This window comes from Nilaparvata lugens, chromosome 6, assembly GCF_014356525.2.
Source record: "Nilaparvata lugens isolate BPH chromosome 6, ASM1435652v1, whole genome shotgun sequence".
Taxonomy (NCBI): Eukaryota; Metazoa; Arthropoda; class Insecta; order Hemiptera; family Delphacidae; genus Nilaparvata; species Nilaparvata lugens.
Genome location: NC_052509.1, coordinates 42,686,959 through 42,704,308, shown reverse-complemented (window position 1 = coordinate 42,704,308; position 17,350 = coordinate 42,686,959). Strand labels below are relative to the sequence as shown.

Here is a 17,350-nt window from a genome sequence, read left to right as displayed (position 1 = left end):
ATGGAACAAAAATTGTAGAGGAGGGTTTTTAAAATATTTTCGTCTAGAAAAACGGTTGAATATCCTGAACGGTTGTTAAAATACAAGCGATATAGCAAAACCCTGAAAATTTTTGCGGCCTTCTTGTTTTCGAGGTGTTTGCCTGTGATTTCGACTCATCATCATCACGATCATTATTATGCTAGACCTAACGAAGAAATTGAGACATCTTCCACGGATGTTACCCAAAAATGACCACGGAGTGCTATTATTCATGACATTTGCGCCCGGACTAAAAAGATAGACTTTTTTAAAAATATTTTCTCAGACTGGTTCACAATTAATAATGAGAAACCAAAATATATTTTTATGTCTAAGAGTCTGATTAAAACCAAGCTAAATTTCCAGTGAAGGAAGATCCTGTAGCTGACAAAAGCACAGTGAGCTTACAAGAATGGGTGAATTGTAACCACCTCTTAGTAATCCGGCTAAATTTGAGGCGACGTTAAAGTTTGCTCTGCGATATATGCATTTATTTACTTGTTGGAACTTGGGGGACAATTCCAAGTGATGATATTAAGCAAGCGCGAGCATTATTCAGGGGAAGACAAATCTTTATCCTTACTTAGAGGTTGACAAAATCCTTTGAATAAATCCTCAAAGACAATAATATATATCCATTTGGTATCAGCATGTTTGCTTTAGGGCTGTTCGGGAGGATAGCCGGGGGAGATAAATCTCACTTTCAACGTCTTAATGTAAGCTTTGTTCAGGAACTAAGATGAGGAGGGATGTCTTTGCAGAAGCGATATGAGGCTACGCAAGAGAATGTGTGCACAACTAATGAAATTTCTGAGGAAGCATATTTCTCCAGCTGTCTAAATTCTTTAGAATAATATGATGGAGGATGATTGAATTCAATAGATATCAGTTATTATTCCTTCTTTTGAGTAATTGTAAAGATTGATGGATGAAATTGTTATGCCTGGCTGATTTTCAAAAAATTGATTCAAAATCATCCTGGGATACTAGGATGTCTTATACTAGGGAAATGGAAGAGAGTAATGACCTAGAGGTTGAATGGAAAAAATCATAATTATTTTTAAATAGTGAAGATCTTTAAAATGGAACAATAGATTTCGAAAATAAGCTGACTTACTTGGCTGTGACCGCAGGGACCACATTAGAAATGAGTATATAAGTAAGAGCTGGGTGCCTTTAACATGAATGAAAAAGTTATATCATATCGCAACCAGTGGAGGGAGTATGTCAACAGAATGCCAACAGAAAGGATTCCCTTGAAAATTCTCAACTACCACCCTATAGGAGAAAGAGATATAGGTAGACCTAGGAAAAGATGTCTATAAAATATAAAAGATGAATAACTTATTCAATGATTATTTTGATTTTAGATTACCGTACTGTAATAGATAGATATAGGCTATAATTATACTGTTGTGAGTCGGAACAGGCAAGAGCCTAAACCTTCAATAATGGAAGAAGAAGAAGAAGCTTACTTCCAAAAACAAAATCTTGTATATTAATTCATTGATTAGATATAGGAAAATTTTGGGAAGGATTGATACGACAGCTTGATTGAATTCATCCATCATTGAACAATAGATATTCATTCAAGGTTCAAACTAATCCATTCCATCAAGACGACCTTTCAGATCTCCTGTTTTCTTTAATTTTATATAAACACTCTTTCTCTATTGTAGATCTGGACTCTTTTCTAATAATGTTAACCGCTTGAAAAGTTTAAGAAATGTTATGGATTCTGTAGCATATTATACTGTAGCATTCTCACTTTGTTCACAGGCTTTTTGGAAGCACCGGATACTGTGCCGCTTGTTCTAAAGTGATTCCAGCTTTCGAAATGGTTATGAGAGCAAGAAACAACGTTTATCATCTCGAATGCTTCGCCTGTCAGCAGTGTAATCACAGGTTAGCTCTTCCTCCTATCCACTTTTTTATACTTGAATCGAATAAGGTTTCTAAAGTATAGTATCATGATGAGAAGCATTGCAAAAGTTGGAAATAAGTTTCACATAATGCCTAAAACATAAATTTGTACTTCAAGGGTTCACCATATTGAAAAAACTCCCTTGAATTGAATTCAGTACAAAAATGGTGGAGAAGAACTTTGGAATTGATGATACACAGTGCTGTGTCAACTGTTAAGTATAGTAACAGATACACGTACTAGAAACTGGAAGAGTCCACCAAACACCAATAGAATCTCAAACTCTCTAGCTAAGCCTTCTATTTATATTAGTGTTCACTGCATACTTTCAAGAATACTCTATAATTGGTATTTCTAGTGCTGTCAGTACAACTTCGAAGTCTATTGATATCGACAGAATTGCTCAGTTATTGATGTCTAAATTTGATAAAATTCCCTCACATTTTCCATAGGAAAATAATGAATGAATGGATTCTACACTTGATGCTTACATTCTTGCTACAAAATCCGTTTATTATTTCTTAGGCCTTCAAATATAATTCTTGGAATATTTCATTCTCTTTCCACTTTCACAATTAAAAAACTCTCTACAATGCAGAATTATAATATGTTCATCACTCACCCACTACCTATACCTACCAAACGTTCTCTATTATCTATCTTGCCTACTCCTTTGAAGGGTCTCATCCAATAACTCGATTATAAGTAAACATTATTGATGGCTGGGGTGGCTGAATCTACTGCGTATGACGGAAGTGTTACTAGAATACTGGTATTGCATGACGACGAGCGAGGGCATGTGGAGTGTACTGGCGGGGGTTGGAAAGGGGGGAAAACGGATAGCAGCGAGCAGCGAGATGTTGGCCAACTGGGATTTGCAAAACACACCGTTTAATTAATATAACAATGCGACTACGGAGGAGGTCATGATTAGTGTGTTCTGCCAGCCTCTCGATTGTTGGTCCAACACTTACTAATTAGCCCTACTATGTCCACCATTGTGCTCGTGGCCCTCATAGTCCTCATAGACCTCCTAGTCCTCGTGCAACGCACAACGAACTTCAACAGGATTATGGCCATGAGCATGACGTTTGGCATAACTTGTATGTATATTCGTCTGTGTCTATGTGTGGGTGTAATACTGTTACTAGCCGGCCATGTTCTAATATTGGGGCCTACCCATCAATATATCTATCTACAAATGTCGATATTTGTTAGTGATGCTATTGAGTCGTATTGCTGCATTCAATTAACGACTGAGCCTATCACAATTATGCAACTACTAACTATGATGATGCACAATTTCATCGTATTCGGATGTAACGCGGAGCCAACCCATGCTTGTCTAGTGTGTATGATCTAGCTGATGAATTGGAACCAGTGGTGTACAGGCCTCAAAATAATTGGCATATCGAGCTTTAACAAAGAATTAAGGATGGAGAGAGAATGATAAATTTTTCCAAAAATAATATTACGTAAAGTACAAAATCAAATTTGATAATTTTCATTCGAATCAAATTGATAGTGAAAAGTCTATAAACTGTATGTAAAGAACACATAAATAAATTTCAAAAAAGTGAAATCATAACCCATTTCGGACTTGGAATATCTAAATTTGGAAGAGAAATAGGACAAGGAGTATCCTCAGTTTACCTCTTCCGGTCAGTGCTTTATTGTAAAAATACTGAAAAAAAATTTTTAGAAGAAAAAATACTGTGGTAGTGTACAATCAAATAATCACCAAAGAGATACGAGAGTCTGTATCTTCCAAAGGAATTCACAATTCAATTTACACATATTATCTTGATCTGAAAAATAATATTTTATGATAATTTACCATTCATGTTGATGCCTCATTTTGTTCAATAAAAATTATCGATCAATTGAATGGAAATTGGAACATCATTTTGTAGGTATTTAAAATAATGGAATAATGAGTTCTCATAATGATCTCCAATCTAGGAGGCTAATCATTGAATAAATTCTGTAGCGAGAATATAGATTTGGTGGTATCAAAAAGTGTACATTTTGATTCAACATTTTTGAATAGATCAATGGAGTTTATGATTGTCAATAAGGGATGATGATGAGCTTACGCGAAAAAAATCAACATAATAATCGAATCTTAAAATTACAATTTTGGGAAAAAATTAGAAGACGTTTTATTAACGAGTGGGTAATCGATTAATTGTGAGAGCATAACACATGCACATGATAAATTCACTCTTGTTTCGAGATAATGTAACAACACCCTCTGGGAGCATGCCAATTTTGAGAAGCAACCTGAGTTGCTCTACGCGGTCTCTCAGCTCTCAGCAGGAAGCACATAAGGCAAGCCATTCTGTTAGCTTTATTAATCCCACTAATCAGTGGCTAATATATCAGACTACAAGCCAGCCATCGTCATCATCATCATTATCATCATTTTCATCAGATGTCGTCTAGATATAGACCAACACATAATGTCCCTTGTATACACTGTCGGTATAGACCACGTTTGAAATCCATATAAGCTATCCAATTAATAGTCCCGGGCAAGAATAATGTGTTCTGTCGACATCCTGTATTAATAGGCCATTGTTGACCCAGGCGCAAGATGATTTAGACCTGCTACTAATTAATGGCCGGATTTCCTTGCCATACAATCCAACTGATAAGAGCTCGATGTATGTCAATGGTATGTTGACAATGTTGCTGTAGCCTGATTAGCTCGGTTATCAATTAAGAGTATTGCTTACCACCTGAATCAATATCAACTTCAACCAAGACTCGCGCTTCGCGCTCCAGTAGGGTGGGTTAGCAGCCTCGCCCGCCCAATCGCCTTTTATGACTGTATAGGGTTGGATAGCAGCCTCCGCGCTTCGTGCTCTGGCTGGAAGGCGGGCTTCGCCCGCCCAATCGCCTTTTGTGAATGTAAACATTTGCACATGAGCGGCTACCACTATTTCTAAGTAACCTATCGTTTCAATGTTCCAATCATGGAGTTCAAATGTACAAATGTACTCATGGTGATGTAATGAAAAGAAAGTACAAGTGACATCCACCAAAACAGAGGTAAGTTTAAGGAAAGAGCTATGTGAAGAGCCTTTGAACGAATCATCTTAGACCTAAGCTAGCTATTGCCTAAACTCCCTAATTTGGTTTTTTGGTTGATGGTGGGGGGGGGGGGGTTCTGTACCCGAAATCCCGAAATATAGATTAGGAAACAACATAAGAAGTGATACTTTCAGTGTCAGTTAGTGTTCAATATTACTGTTCACGTTCACCTAAATTTTTAATCAGCTGCTCTAATATTATTATGCTCTATTCAGATAAGCAACACCATACATCCGCATATATAATTGAATAGACTTAGAAAAGTTCCACAACATCTACATTCACACTACAAACTTCCGCATAAATATAATTATGCACTTAGCTTACCTTGTCTAAATACAACATTTTAATGCGTGTATGGATATATGTGTGTATATAGGCATTACAATGCTGTTACAAGGTAAGCGCCGGTAATGAATGCTGTGCCAAACGAAGATTGTTGGCACATGCGCAAAGGAGGTCATTACTTTGCCGGAAAGCGAAATGAATACGGTTACTGTAACTGTAGCCAGAGCAAAAAATCAACAGTGTGAAGCCAGCCTTCAATGAAAACTCAATTTCCCGGGTCGCCATTTGAATTTGGTTGGAATTTAGCTATCTATGGCTATCCACTTAACTTGGTGAGCTGAACAATGAAGCTTGTAATAAATTTTTTGTGGGAAACAAATTTATATGTGTCCCAAATAATTGGATGAGTACAGGGATACCAGGGGGAAGAATTTGGAAGGTCTGGAGGTTTTCCCGTAGCCTCCAGTGTAGTATGCAACAGATTTGGTGTTCAGTTTTTACAGCGATCTTATAGTTTTGGCTGAGAATTTTTCGTATTTGAGAAAACTTCAAATTTTCGATGAAAACTCAATTTCCCGGGTCGCCATTTGAATTTGGTTGAAATTCATCTTTGGCTACAGGCTTATCCCCGGGAGCTGAACAATAAAGCTTGTAATGAATTTTTTTCTGGGAAACAAATTTAAATGTGTCCCACAAATTTGTGTGAGTACAGGGGTGCCGGGGGGAAGAATTTGGAAAGTCTGGAGGTTTTCCCATAGCCTCCAGTGTAGTATGCAACTTGTAGTGTTCAGTTTTCACAGCGATCTTATAGTTTTGGCTGAGAATTTTTCGCATTTGGGAAAACTTCAAATTTTTTTTGAAAACCCGATTTTCCGGGTCGCCATTTGAATTTGGTTGAAATTTAGCTATGTCTTTAGGCTTATCTCCGGGAAATATGCTCCTGTAAAATATTATTTTTCATTTAATTGAAGTGGATTTTTGACAAAGTTTTAAGTCTATTCAATTATCTACGGGAGCTGAACAGAAAAGCTTCCATCGAATTTTCTGTGCGAAGCTGATTTCAAGAGTCAAAAAATTTGGGGGTCAATAGGGGGCCATGGGGGTAAAATTTTAGTGATTTGGAGGTTTTCCCATAGCCTTCAGTACGTTCCCTAGCTGATTTTGAGGTGGGTTCTTCGTGACAATCAGCCGTTTTGTCTGTGATTTTTTTGTCTTTGCAGCTTTAATATAATAAGATGTTTCTCATAAGAATAGAATAGAATAGAATAGAATAGCTGCCTTTATTTTTACCTATCCATAAGCGTGTAGGCCTACCGTAGTAGAAGGCTTAATAGTAACTCTACTCATGAATTATATTTCTCCTTTGCTAAACAATATATTTTTAGAACAATAGGAGTAAATCAATTATGATTGATGAAAAAATGGATAATTTCTAAATTACATGGAAATGGTTGTTTGGAACTGTATTGTGGAGGAAATTGATTGAGGTAACAGAGAATTGTAGGTGAGAAATAACATTCTCATGGCACTATCACAGTCATAAATGACTATTTGACCATTACTGCCCATAACGTAGCAATTGCTTTGATGGGAAAACTTTCGACCCCTATTTTACGTTATCTGTACACTATTGTATCTCATAAACAAGTCGATGAGCCGTAAAAGGGATGAACATTCATTGACTTTTGTAGTACGAGACAACTTTGACGAAAGACATGTGAGAGAAAAGAAGTTTTAGTGCTGTTTCTGCTGAGTTTTGGTGTTTGATTTAATGTTGGCACTACGTTTAGGGCTCTAGGGGTCGGCGCGGTTCGGAGTTTCCCGGATTTGCAGGGCCGTTAACAGAGAAATAAAGTTAGCTGTAAAATGCGCCCAGTGCACAGATTGTACTCACAACATTCTTTCGACGTGTTACAGACGGAAGACAAAAAAAAATTGTAATGACGTGAGATGGAAGGTAATATCATATCTGACAAACATAATACGAAAAAAATATATTTTTCGGTTGAGCATTCGCTTCGGAATCATGGAGTTGTTTTAATGATTCATTCAATAATCATATTTATTCATATATAATTTTCATTTTCATATTTTTAATTTCCTATTTGCTAACAATCATCATTGTTATGTAACGATCTTATCATTGGTGAATACATCATTATAGAAGTACCATTTTGATTCCCAAACCAAGCTTGAATACTGAATACAATATTAGTTATGATAGACAGACTGGAATTCATATCACATTGAAAGGAGCAAGAATGTTTTCGTCTACCCTTTCATCGTCAGATTGCATCTAATGAAGTAAGAGAGATGAGAGGATGTTGTCCTTATTCCTTGAACCTAACATCTACCAGATTTTGAGCAGATTCTCCCCAATCTGAGGCTTCAGTAGAGAAAAACACTGTTTTATAGAGATATCTAGGCTACTGTCAATCAAATCCATTTGGAGTATTTCTCACATATATAAAACTCAAGAGAATTTCAAAGATGTACCGTATTGAGACTAGAAGCTGGAAACCCTACTGTAGACTTGAAGGAGCGTAGGTAGTTAAACGTGTTCTGGACCAAGTCTATCTATTACCTCTGTCAATATGAAGTATATGATTCTTGATAAGTATGGTATATCATTCTCATCAGCTCATAGGTCACTGGATGCAGTTTACATCCTTTGCTACCATACAAAGGTCCCTTCTCTCAATATCAGCACCAGACTTATTGATTTCATGGAGCTTTGTTGTAAATCAATCCTCTCTATCGCTACACCATGTGTACTCGAGAAACTCATTCAGGGTGGTTGGCTATCGTTTCTTGTCAGATTTATCGGTTTATAAAACACAATAACTTTCTCGTCTTGTGCGCTGGGATCTAGCCTTCCTGCGTCTTATTTGTCACGTACTACTTATTAAACTTATTTAATCTTTATTGGACTAGAACCAATATTGTGTTTAGAAACAATTCACATTGATTCCAACATAATTAAATTAAAAACAACATCCTTTCAAGTAAAAAATCATAAAATTCACTCTCAAATCATTCGAGAAAATAGACCCTAGGAGATATTCTAAGGGTACGAACAGAACGGTCTGATCGAGAAGAAGATTTCAGCTCGCTAGCGGTCTTCTATATCTATAATATATTACTGTATATCTAAGTAAATGCTCCTATTATTATACAGCTGTTCAGTGGCTCTTGACTCAGTGGATCTTCACTCGTTCTGTTTGCACCTTATTCTAGACTTTTTCCAATGCTGAATAGTTAGTTATTGACACTAAAAAGTCATCTGACAAAAGTGGAGGAAAATTGATATAAAGATCAATCCAAATCAATTAGAAACTCATTTTCACTTTATTTCAATATTATTCATTCCATTCTCAATCTTCATCATTATTAATTGATTTTAAAATAATAAATAACTGAACAATCAAATTCGAAGTCCATTGAATGAACTAGTATAGCCTTTGATTGATTCCAAGGTTACGAGAGGTATCTAGAAATATACAGAGCATTTATTTAATAGATCCATTGTAATAATTATTCAACTCATATTTTTTTGTTTCTATTCTTTCATCTTAATAGAGAAAGATAGATATTGCTGGTATTGTTTGCTTATATAAAAACAGTGATTTTGGTGTGCGATCAATTATTATGAATTTATCAAATAGTGTAGTTGAATATTCGGTAGGCGTGTTCTGTCTTTCAATAACAAACCCTTGGTCAGGTATCAGAAACTGAAAAATATAAAAATAAAAATCAGTTATAAAAATAAAGACCTTAAATAAAGACCGTTTCCCGGTATCGAGGTGGAGTGCAGCAACACGGAATAAGATGTATCCGCACTTGACAGTGATACTGCTGAATGGGGATATTGCTAGTCAGTTGAGGGATGAAGGAGGGATCAAACTAGAGGGCAGTCATCAGCTTATAGCAACAAACATGCTAAGTCGAGTTGAGGCTTGCAAAACAGGATAAGGTTGGGCTTGGTGAATGCTGTTCCAAGCCACAGTGAACCTACGTAGCGGACAGTGAGCCTATGACAAGCACTAACATAATGCTAACTGAATTAATTTAATTAATGACACCGCTTCGCATAATGAATGTTTTGTTATAAGGGTGAATAGGATTCGATCGTGACACATACTGAACTCGTTCCACTGACAATGTGAATTTGCTGACGAAGGCGCATGACCTATGGAGTGATGCGCTGGGCTCTGGGCACCCAACAAACTGCCATAACCGTAACGCAGGCTGTGCACTGTCAGTCTCTGTCATCTGTCATGATTTCTGGTCATATAATACAACTTGCAAACTGCATACTAATGCTTCTAGCTGCATGATTCTGTTGAAATAGAACAATCACCCAGTGTTATTGTATACTGTTTGAAATGTAAGACTAATGATATGATATGAAAGATTAATCCATTTGGAAATTTCTTTACTTCCGACTCGTATAGTTATCAGTTTTTCCATTCTTTTCAGAAGACATATTATTGAAATCAAGTGACATATCCAGAATTTTAGAGCAGAATCAGAATTATGGATCTCACAATTCAAGATTTCAATATTGTGACTTTTTAGTACACTCACTTGTGATGTTTTCAATACAATGATGTAAATATGAGATCAATCATAAGGTTGTACTCAATATGCATAACATTTTTTTAACAGAACCTTGTTCATGATTTCAGACAATTGATATTGAAGTGAATTTCAAGGAGTTCATTATTCACTGTACAGTTATCCACTGAAAACAATCCGTTATACTTTGTGATCATCCAAAACTTCAAAAAACTGATTATTCTCCAAATACTAATGCTAATGCTAATGTATCATCTCAATCATTTCAGATGAGCTTTGATACAAAAATAGATACATTGGAAAAATGCCCATCATTTCAGAATTATTGATACCTTGTAACAACTTATTCATGTATGAAAACTTGATTCATATCTTTTAGAAAACATTGTGATCCTCCGAATACTGTAGACGTGTAGACTACAGTAGTGTATCATTTACTACTATCTGTTTATCAGTTACATTATTTACTATTAATCAATTAATTAATTAATTACATTTACTCAATAGACTACTATTGTATCATAACAATAATTCATTTCGAACGAAGTTTATTGCTTCGAAGATAGCCACATTGGTAAAATGTCTCTTTGAAAATCATTGATACAGTGAACTGCATGTTTTGAGGTAGTAACGCTCAATGTCTGAAAGGCCGAATGACCGTGCTTTACTGAGATCATGCTCAACGGTTCAAAGAAGCCGGACTATGCCATTGATTGTGGCCAGTAAACGCTGGCTGTGGGCGTAGACTGCTAATTATAGCCCATTCGAGTTTAATAATAGACTGTGGTCAACTGAAATAGTAGATGCAAATAATAATAACAATGGCCAGAACAAGAGCTAATAGGGCGCAATCGCATGGAGTTCACTGGTTCTCTAACAACGTGCAAAGTGCTTAAAAGACTGGTGGTGAGGTGAGTGGGTAGTAAGTGGTACTGTTATGTAGGAGTGGAAACAGGTGATTTATCGTCTGGAAACAATGGTATCACGAAATAGGTGATGTCAAGATTCACCGATTTGTGAGAGATTCATTGATTAATCGGTTCATCTATCCAATATGAATCAATATTAGCTCAGACTTCCAATCAATTTTCCAATTTCAATTTATTGAAACACACAAAACAAGACAAAACAAATGAAATTCAATAAAATGTTACAATAATATGAAAAACCATGGGCTATATCATTGTATGATTATGTGCTCATTCCATTGATTAAACACAGGATGAATACATCATTTAAAGTTATTTTAATCACTTTGATGATTATCAATATATTGATATTACAGAGTATTCATGTGTTAAATTCTTGAAATATATTATAATAACATTGTATCGTTAACATGGAATATTGGGGGCCAAGCTCCGCTCTGGAGTACAAAAGCATAAAAAATGTATTACGAAAGAATAAATTATAATAACATTCATACAGAAATGTTCTATCTAATCACAGTAAATCGAGATTAATTCTCAGAGGAATGCAAAATTTCCGTCACAAAGGCCCAGTTGCACAATAGCCGGTTAAATTTTAATCCTGATTAACTTCACGTGAATCGAATCGGAGAATATCATTTCAAAAAGATGGATCTACTCCAATTATAGCAACTGCATCAACCAGCAATTTTTTGGAAGGTCAAGTTGTCCCTTGTCGCCCACGAGCTAGTCGTCGTTCACAGGCTGGTGAGGCTGTCAATGTGAGTCATAATATTGATGAGGAAGATACCGCAGATCAAGTGAGTACCTGCCAATCACTGAAGGAATTTCAAGGATCATATTTCAGAGATATGGGCCTGACTGACAAAAAGAATATAGAATGGATGAGGGGACAATATACTCCTGTAATAAGAAATAATTATGAAGAAAGACAAGATGAAATGGATGGATCATTGAATCCTGTAGAAATATTTCAGAAATATATTTCTAATGAACTTATCTCACAAATGGTGGATTGTACCAACTATTATGCTGTCAGCAAGCATATTGCACATTTTAATCCCACCTCAGTGGAGGAGATAAAAATATTCCTGGGGATACATTTGGCCATGGGTAATCTTGGTTACCCTAGAGTGCGAATGTATTGGGAACCACGATTCCAGATTCCACTAATTGCAGAATCTGGAATAACTGTAAATAGGTTTTTCAAACTGAGAACATGTTTTCATGTGACTAAAGAAAATGAAAAGCCAGCTAACAACGATAGATTCTGGAAAGTCAGGCCCATTTTCAATCAATTGAAAAAGAGATGTCAGGAACTTCCAGTAGAATCAAAGCTGAGCATCGATGAGCAAATGGTTCCTTTCAAAGGGTCTCTAGATGTGAAGCAATATATAAGGAACAAACCAACAAAGTGGGGAGTAAAAATTTTTGTCTTGTGTGGTGAGAGTGGTACCATGTATGACTTCCTTATATATCAGGGCTCAACCACTGAAATCAAAAGTGAGCTTGCACAATTTGGTCTGGGGGCAGCTATTGTCATGCAGCTATCTGAGAGACTTTCTCCATCTTGTCAAGTGTATTTTGACAATTTCTTTAGCTCCTACAATCTATTTCAGTGGCTGCAGAAGAGGGACATTTATGCTGTGGGGACAATCCGTATTGACAGATTCAATAAACCTCCCTTGAAATCAGACAATGAAATGAAGAAGATGCCTAGAGGATCCGTGGATGAAGTCCATAGTGCAGATGGAATTGTCCTCACAAAATGGTCCGATAATTCATGTGTCACCCTCGGCTCAAATTTCATTGGAACTGGTAATATTGATAACTGTCGTCGTTGGGACAAGAAACAGAGTAAGTATATTGAGGTTCCAAGGCCAGAATGTGTCCAGTTGTACAATGCCAGCATGGGTGGAGTAGACAAGCTAGATTTCCTAATTGCATTGTACAGGACGTTTATCAGGAGTAAGAAGTGGACACTTAGGATGTTCACCCATGGATTGGATTTGGCCATCACCAATTCATGGCTTGAATACAGGAAGGAGGCAAGCAAACAATGTCTACCTTCAAAAGAAGTAATGGACCTCATCCACTTCCGACAATATGTTGCTGAAGCTCTAATTATTGGTGGAAAAAATCCGACAAAAAAAAGGGGGAGGCCATCTGGTGATGATCCATCTACATCTGTACCAATTCACCACAAGAGAGTAGCCGCCATCAAACCTGTGATGGATGTAAGGTATGATGGAATGCATCACCTGCCAGAAGTTAGTACCAAGACAACGCAAGATCGCTGCAAAAATGAGGGCTGCAAGGGCAAAACGTACTTTCTATGTGCAAAATGCAAAGTATATTTGTGCATATCAAAGCAGCGTAATTGCTTTGCACAATTCCATACGAAATAATACTTTTTTGAACTGATTTTTCAAATTTATATTTTTTAATTAATAATCTAATATTGATGCATCAATAACATACAATTAAATAACATGTTTAAATTCATAGAAAACAATAATTATATATACATTTATACTATCCTCAACATGAGAACTTCATTGAACCTATTACTCAATAAGATAACCAGAGTCCAGTGTCAGTCACAGCGTACTATATATAGCACCATCCAGATCTCGGATCCGGATGATCCGAGTGCAAAAATTTTTTTTTGAAAAATTTCTAAAAAATATTCTCTGTTAGTGTTCTCATTTTCAAATTTTTAGCTATAAAACTTATAATGTTATACTGAAAGGGTTAAAAGGTTTACTGAAAGGTTGTTATACTGAACATGGAATATTGGGGGCCAAGCTCCGCTCTGGAGTACAAAAGCATAAAAAATGTATTACGAAAGAATAAATTATAACAACATTCATAACATTCATACAGAAATGTTCTATCTAATCACAGTAAATCGAGATTAATTCCCAGTGGAATGCAAAATTTCCGTCACAAAGGCCCAGTTGCACAATAGCCGGTTAAATTTTAATCCTGATTAACTTCACGTGAATCGAATCGGAGAATATCATTTCAAAAAGATGGATCTACTGGAATTAATCAGGATTAAAAGGCTTTTTTGCAACCGGCACTAAGTACCTGATTGAATGATTACAAAAGTTCAACAGCTGAGTCATTTTTTTGTCACAGTCCCACACACATGAACTCGCTCACTCACTTCCATCACCAACAGAAGACGAAATAATTATTATCAGCAGTTTTCTCAAGACTAAATAATAATTTTCCTTTTAATGTCCTCTAGCGAGTTTTCCCAGGGATGAGACCTAGTGCAATCGAATCTTTATATTATAAACCAACTATGTTCTGAATTTCGTGAGAATCGTTAGAGCTGTTTTCGAGATCCGGTGAAATACAAACATATAAACAGAAGTTGCTCGTTTAATAGTAGGCCTATAGGATATATATTTTTAGAATCAATCAATATTCTAACGTTCTTCTGATGTATCACAACATGCACATTCATGATACATGTATATTGACAAAAAAATTGGATAGGAAGATTAACAGGTAGATTCATTGATTAGTTTTTATAGAAGCGGTATTATCAACTCCTATATAGAGTTAGAAAACTAAAAGAATGTCAATGCTCCAACCTAAGAAATAATTGGATGAATGGAATATACATCTACAACTTAACAAGGATAGAATACTATATTTTTCAAGAGGATAAAATTCACGTTTAATTGTATCAATAAAATTCAGCAGAAGCAAAAGATAGCAGAAATCAATAGAACTGATAGAACTATTAACGAACTAGTGAATTAGCGAATAATAGAACTAATAGAACCAATTAGAACTTATATTCAATAGAACTAATAAGCGCTAATCTTCCAACATGTGTAGCTACTAATAATAAGTTCGATACTAAACTAAAAGAGTTCAATAACATCAATTCAATTCCATTAAAATTTCAATAAAAAATAATTATCGAAGGCTATAACGTTATCAATCATTTTTTGTTACTGCTTATACTTGAATATGATCTTACTATTTCACATCACATGTAGTATTCCCAAGACAATTTGATCATAGAAAATATTGAGAAATAAATTACTTTATAACGAGTCTCTCCTATCTTAACAAATCAAAGAATTCTCGCAAGAAATTGGAAATGAAGTTACGGCGGTATACGAGTATTTGAAATTATGTGTTACAATTCGGGATAAGAAAATAAAAACTCCATCAAGACCCTTCATCCATAGAACAGATCCAATGGAATTGTACGCTTGATGTGAACAATAGATGATGAATAGGTAGCTATGTGTTTTCAAAGTTTCCGAATCAATTCTCTCTATCACTGTTTGAAGTTTTCAAGTTCACAACGAGTAGAGTATGTGAGCTTTCAAATTCAAGTTCTGAGCTTTGAAATAGTAATCGTGTAATACTATACACACTGGTCAGTACTTGAGTGCGTGTGGCCGCTCTATTCCTTTGCTATCACTCGTAACCATCTGAAATGTAGTTGAGTATAGAAGTGGAGGAGCATGGAGAGGCTTCGTAGAGGTAGAGGCTTTCGTGTTAAGCGGGTTGCATGCTCGCCTCCTGTCGTTCAAGCGCTTAATAACTGAATTCTAATTAAAGCCGGCTTGTCCTGCAGTTATGTGCTAGATCTCAGAACGCAGAAAGTCCTACGAATTTGAATGTTGAATCATTGGATTAAGGTCGACACATTAACTTCATTGATCAATTGAGGAGAGTTTTCATTCTATACTAGTAGGTAATCCGTGCTCCACAAAAGGGTCTTCACAAATCTTCACAAAATCTTCACAAATCTTCACAAAAGGGTCACAAAAGGGTTTGAAAACTTTACATACTGAAAACATGACCTAATGAAATCTTGAAAAATATATAATAGGCCTATAACCATTCTCGGTGAATAAGGAATCTATACGCAAAATTTCAAGTTAATCAGTTGAGTAGTTCAAACGTGATTATGCGTCATTCGTGAATTTACTATCCCGTACGCATCCTTCCTAGTTACATTACTACCTCAAACCTAACCTTTCAAGCTGAAATGAAGAGAATAATTTATAAAAAGAGGTCATGAAATGCTACCTGAGAACGAGATGATTAATTATTTCATTCAAAATATCTAGTTTCATCCGGATTGAATTTAAGTAGATGGAATCAAGTAGATTTGTTGCATCTAATAATTTGATATCACAATGCACTGAATCAATATGCTACGAAATAACACCACTGAAATTAAATTATTCTTGTCAACTTGCTATATTCCAATTTTAGTTTCTAATGAAGATGAACATGATTCATGTATCATCGTGTACTGCACCTTTCTACTCAATGTCAACACAGTATGATCACGCACATTTCCATCAACGAGCTATTTGTGACAAAGTGATAACATTGAGTTGGTGAGTGCTATAATATACATGACCTATACTATCTAGTCAACCACCTAGACCCGACAACCGAGTCAACCATGATCAGTGTCAATCACTCATCCCTGTTGTCCTTCTTGATTATGATGTTCTCAATAGTCAATAGTATTGTTGATTTGACCAGCTCTCCATAATGTGTTTTATCACATCGCAAAATAAGTAGAATTAAAATTCAAACATAAGCACTCTCTGACAAATGATCAAAGAACAGCTAAAGATATGATGATTGAATAGACATTGATTAAAAGTTTATTTGAACCTTCCAGCATTCTTTTACGAATGAGCACGAAAAATCTGGTTCAAAACTCATTGCTCTCAATGAAAGTTTCATGTAATGGAATGTGTTATTCTTCAAAACGTATTTTCCTTATTCATGGATCATGATAGGACTGTAGTAGGTATTATTGAGTATAATTAAAAGCAAAAGTATGAATCTTATCACTAAGCATGAGTAAACGTAAAACAAATCGGAAATAGTTCCCTTTCCATTTAATCATTGTAAAAATATTGTATCAGCAGGATTGAACAGAACAAAGATTTAATTTAATAAGACATGAATTATCTATTAGGTGGTATCATGATTGAATCAACAACCACATCATGTTCAAATGAGTAGCCAGCTAAATGAATTAATTCCTATTGTTAATTGTCAGTTTTGGATGAAGCCACCCTCAACTGGACTGTCCAGAGAATCATCCGAGTGTTATAAGCAGGAAGCTCTTTATCACGTTGCTGAGCATGAGAGCCAGATTTGTACGCCTGTCTAAACAGCAATTAAATGCCGTCATACACACTCATCTCTCTGCGCGTTTGTCTCTCCGATTCTCTGTCTTTGTCTCTCTTGTCAGTCCATTTCACCTCCACATACGTCCCTCTCACTCCAATCCTTCTCGATTCAACCACTTGAACAAACATGGGAGCAGAGAGGTAGATCTGCCTGCCACTCAAACTGACTCTCGAACATGTCTGGTTATTTTTTTCAGAGCATAGAACGTCTCTCATTCATCCAATATAGGAATTTTTCATTAATTTTTTTCATAGCATGGGACGCTTGTCAACATCATAGAGAGCACTCCACCATTAAGAATAGTTTGTTTTTG

General features: G+C 35.8%; 1 protein-coding gene across 1 annotated transcript in view; it reads left to right on the top strand.

Annotated features, from left to right (window-relative positions):
- The window catches only part of LOC111055480 (LIM domain only protein 3), a 180,983-nt gene that overhangs the window by 115,346 nt on the left and 48,287 nt on the right, over window positions 1-17,350 (top strand). The window contains exon 4 of the mRNA XM_022342696.2: window positions 1,801-1,926. Coding sequence (XP_022198388.1) covers window positions 1,801-1,926 — 126 coding nt within the window. The remainder of the gene's footprint in view (window positions 1-1,800; window positions 1,927-17,350) is intronic.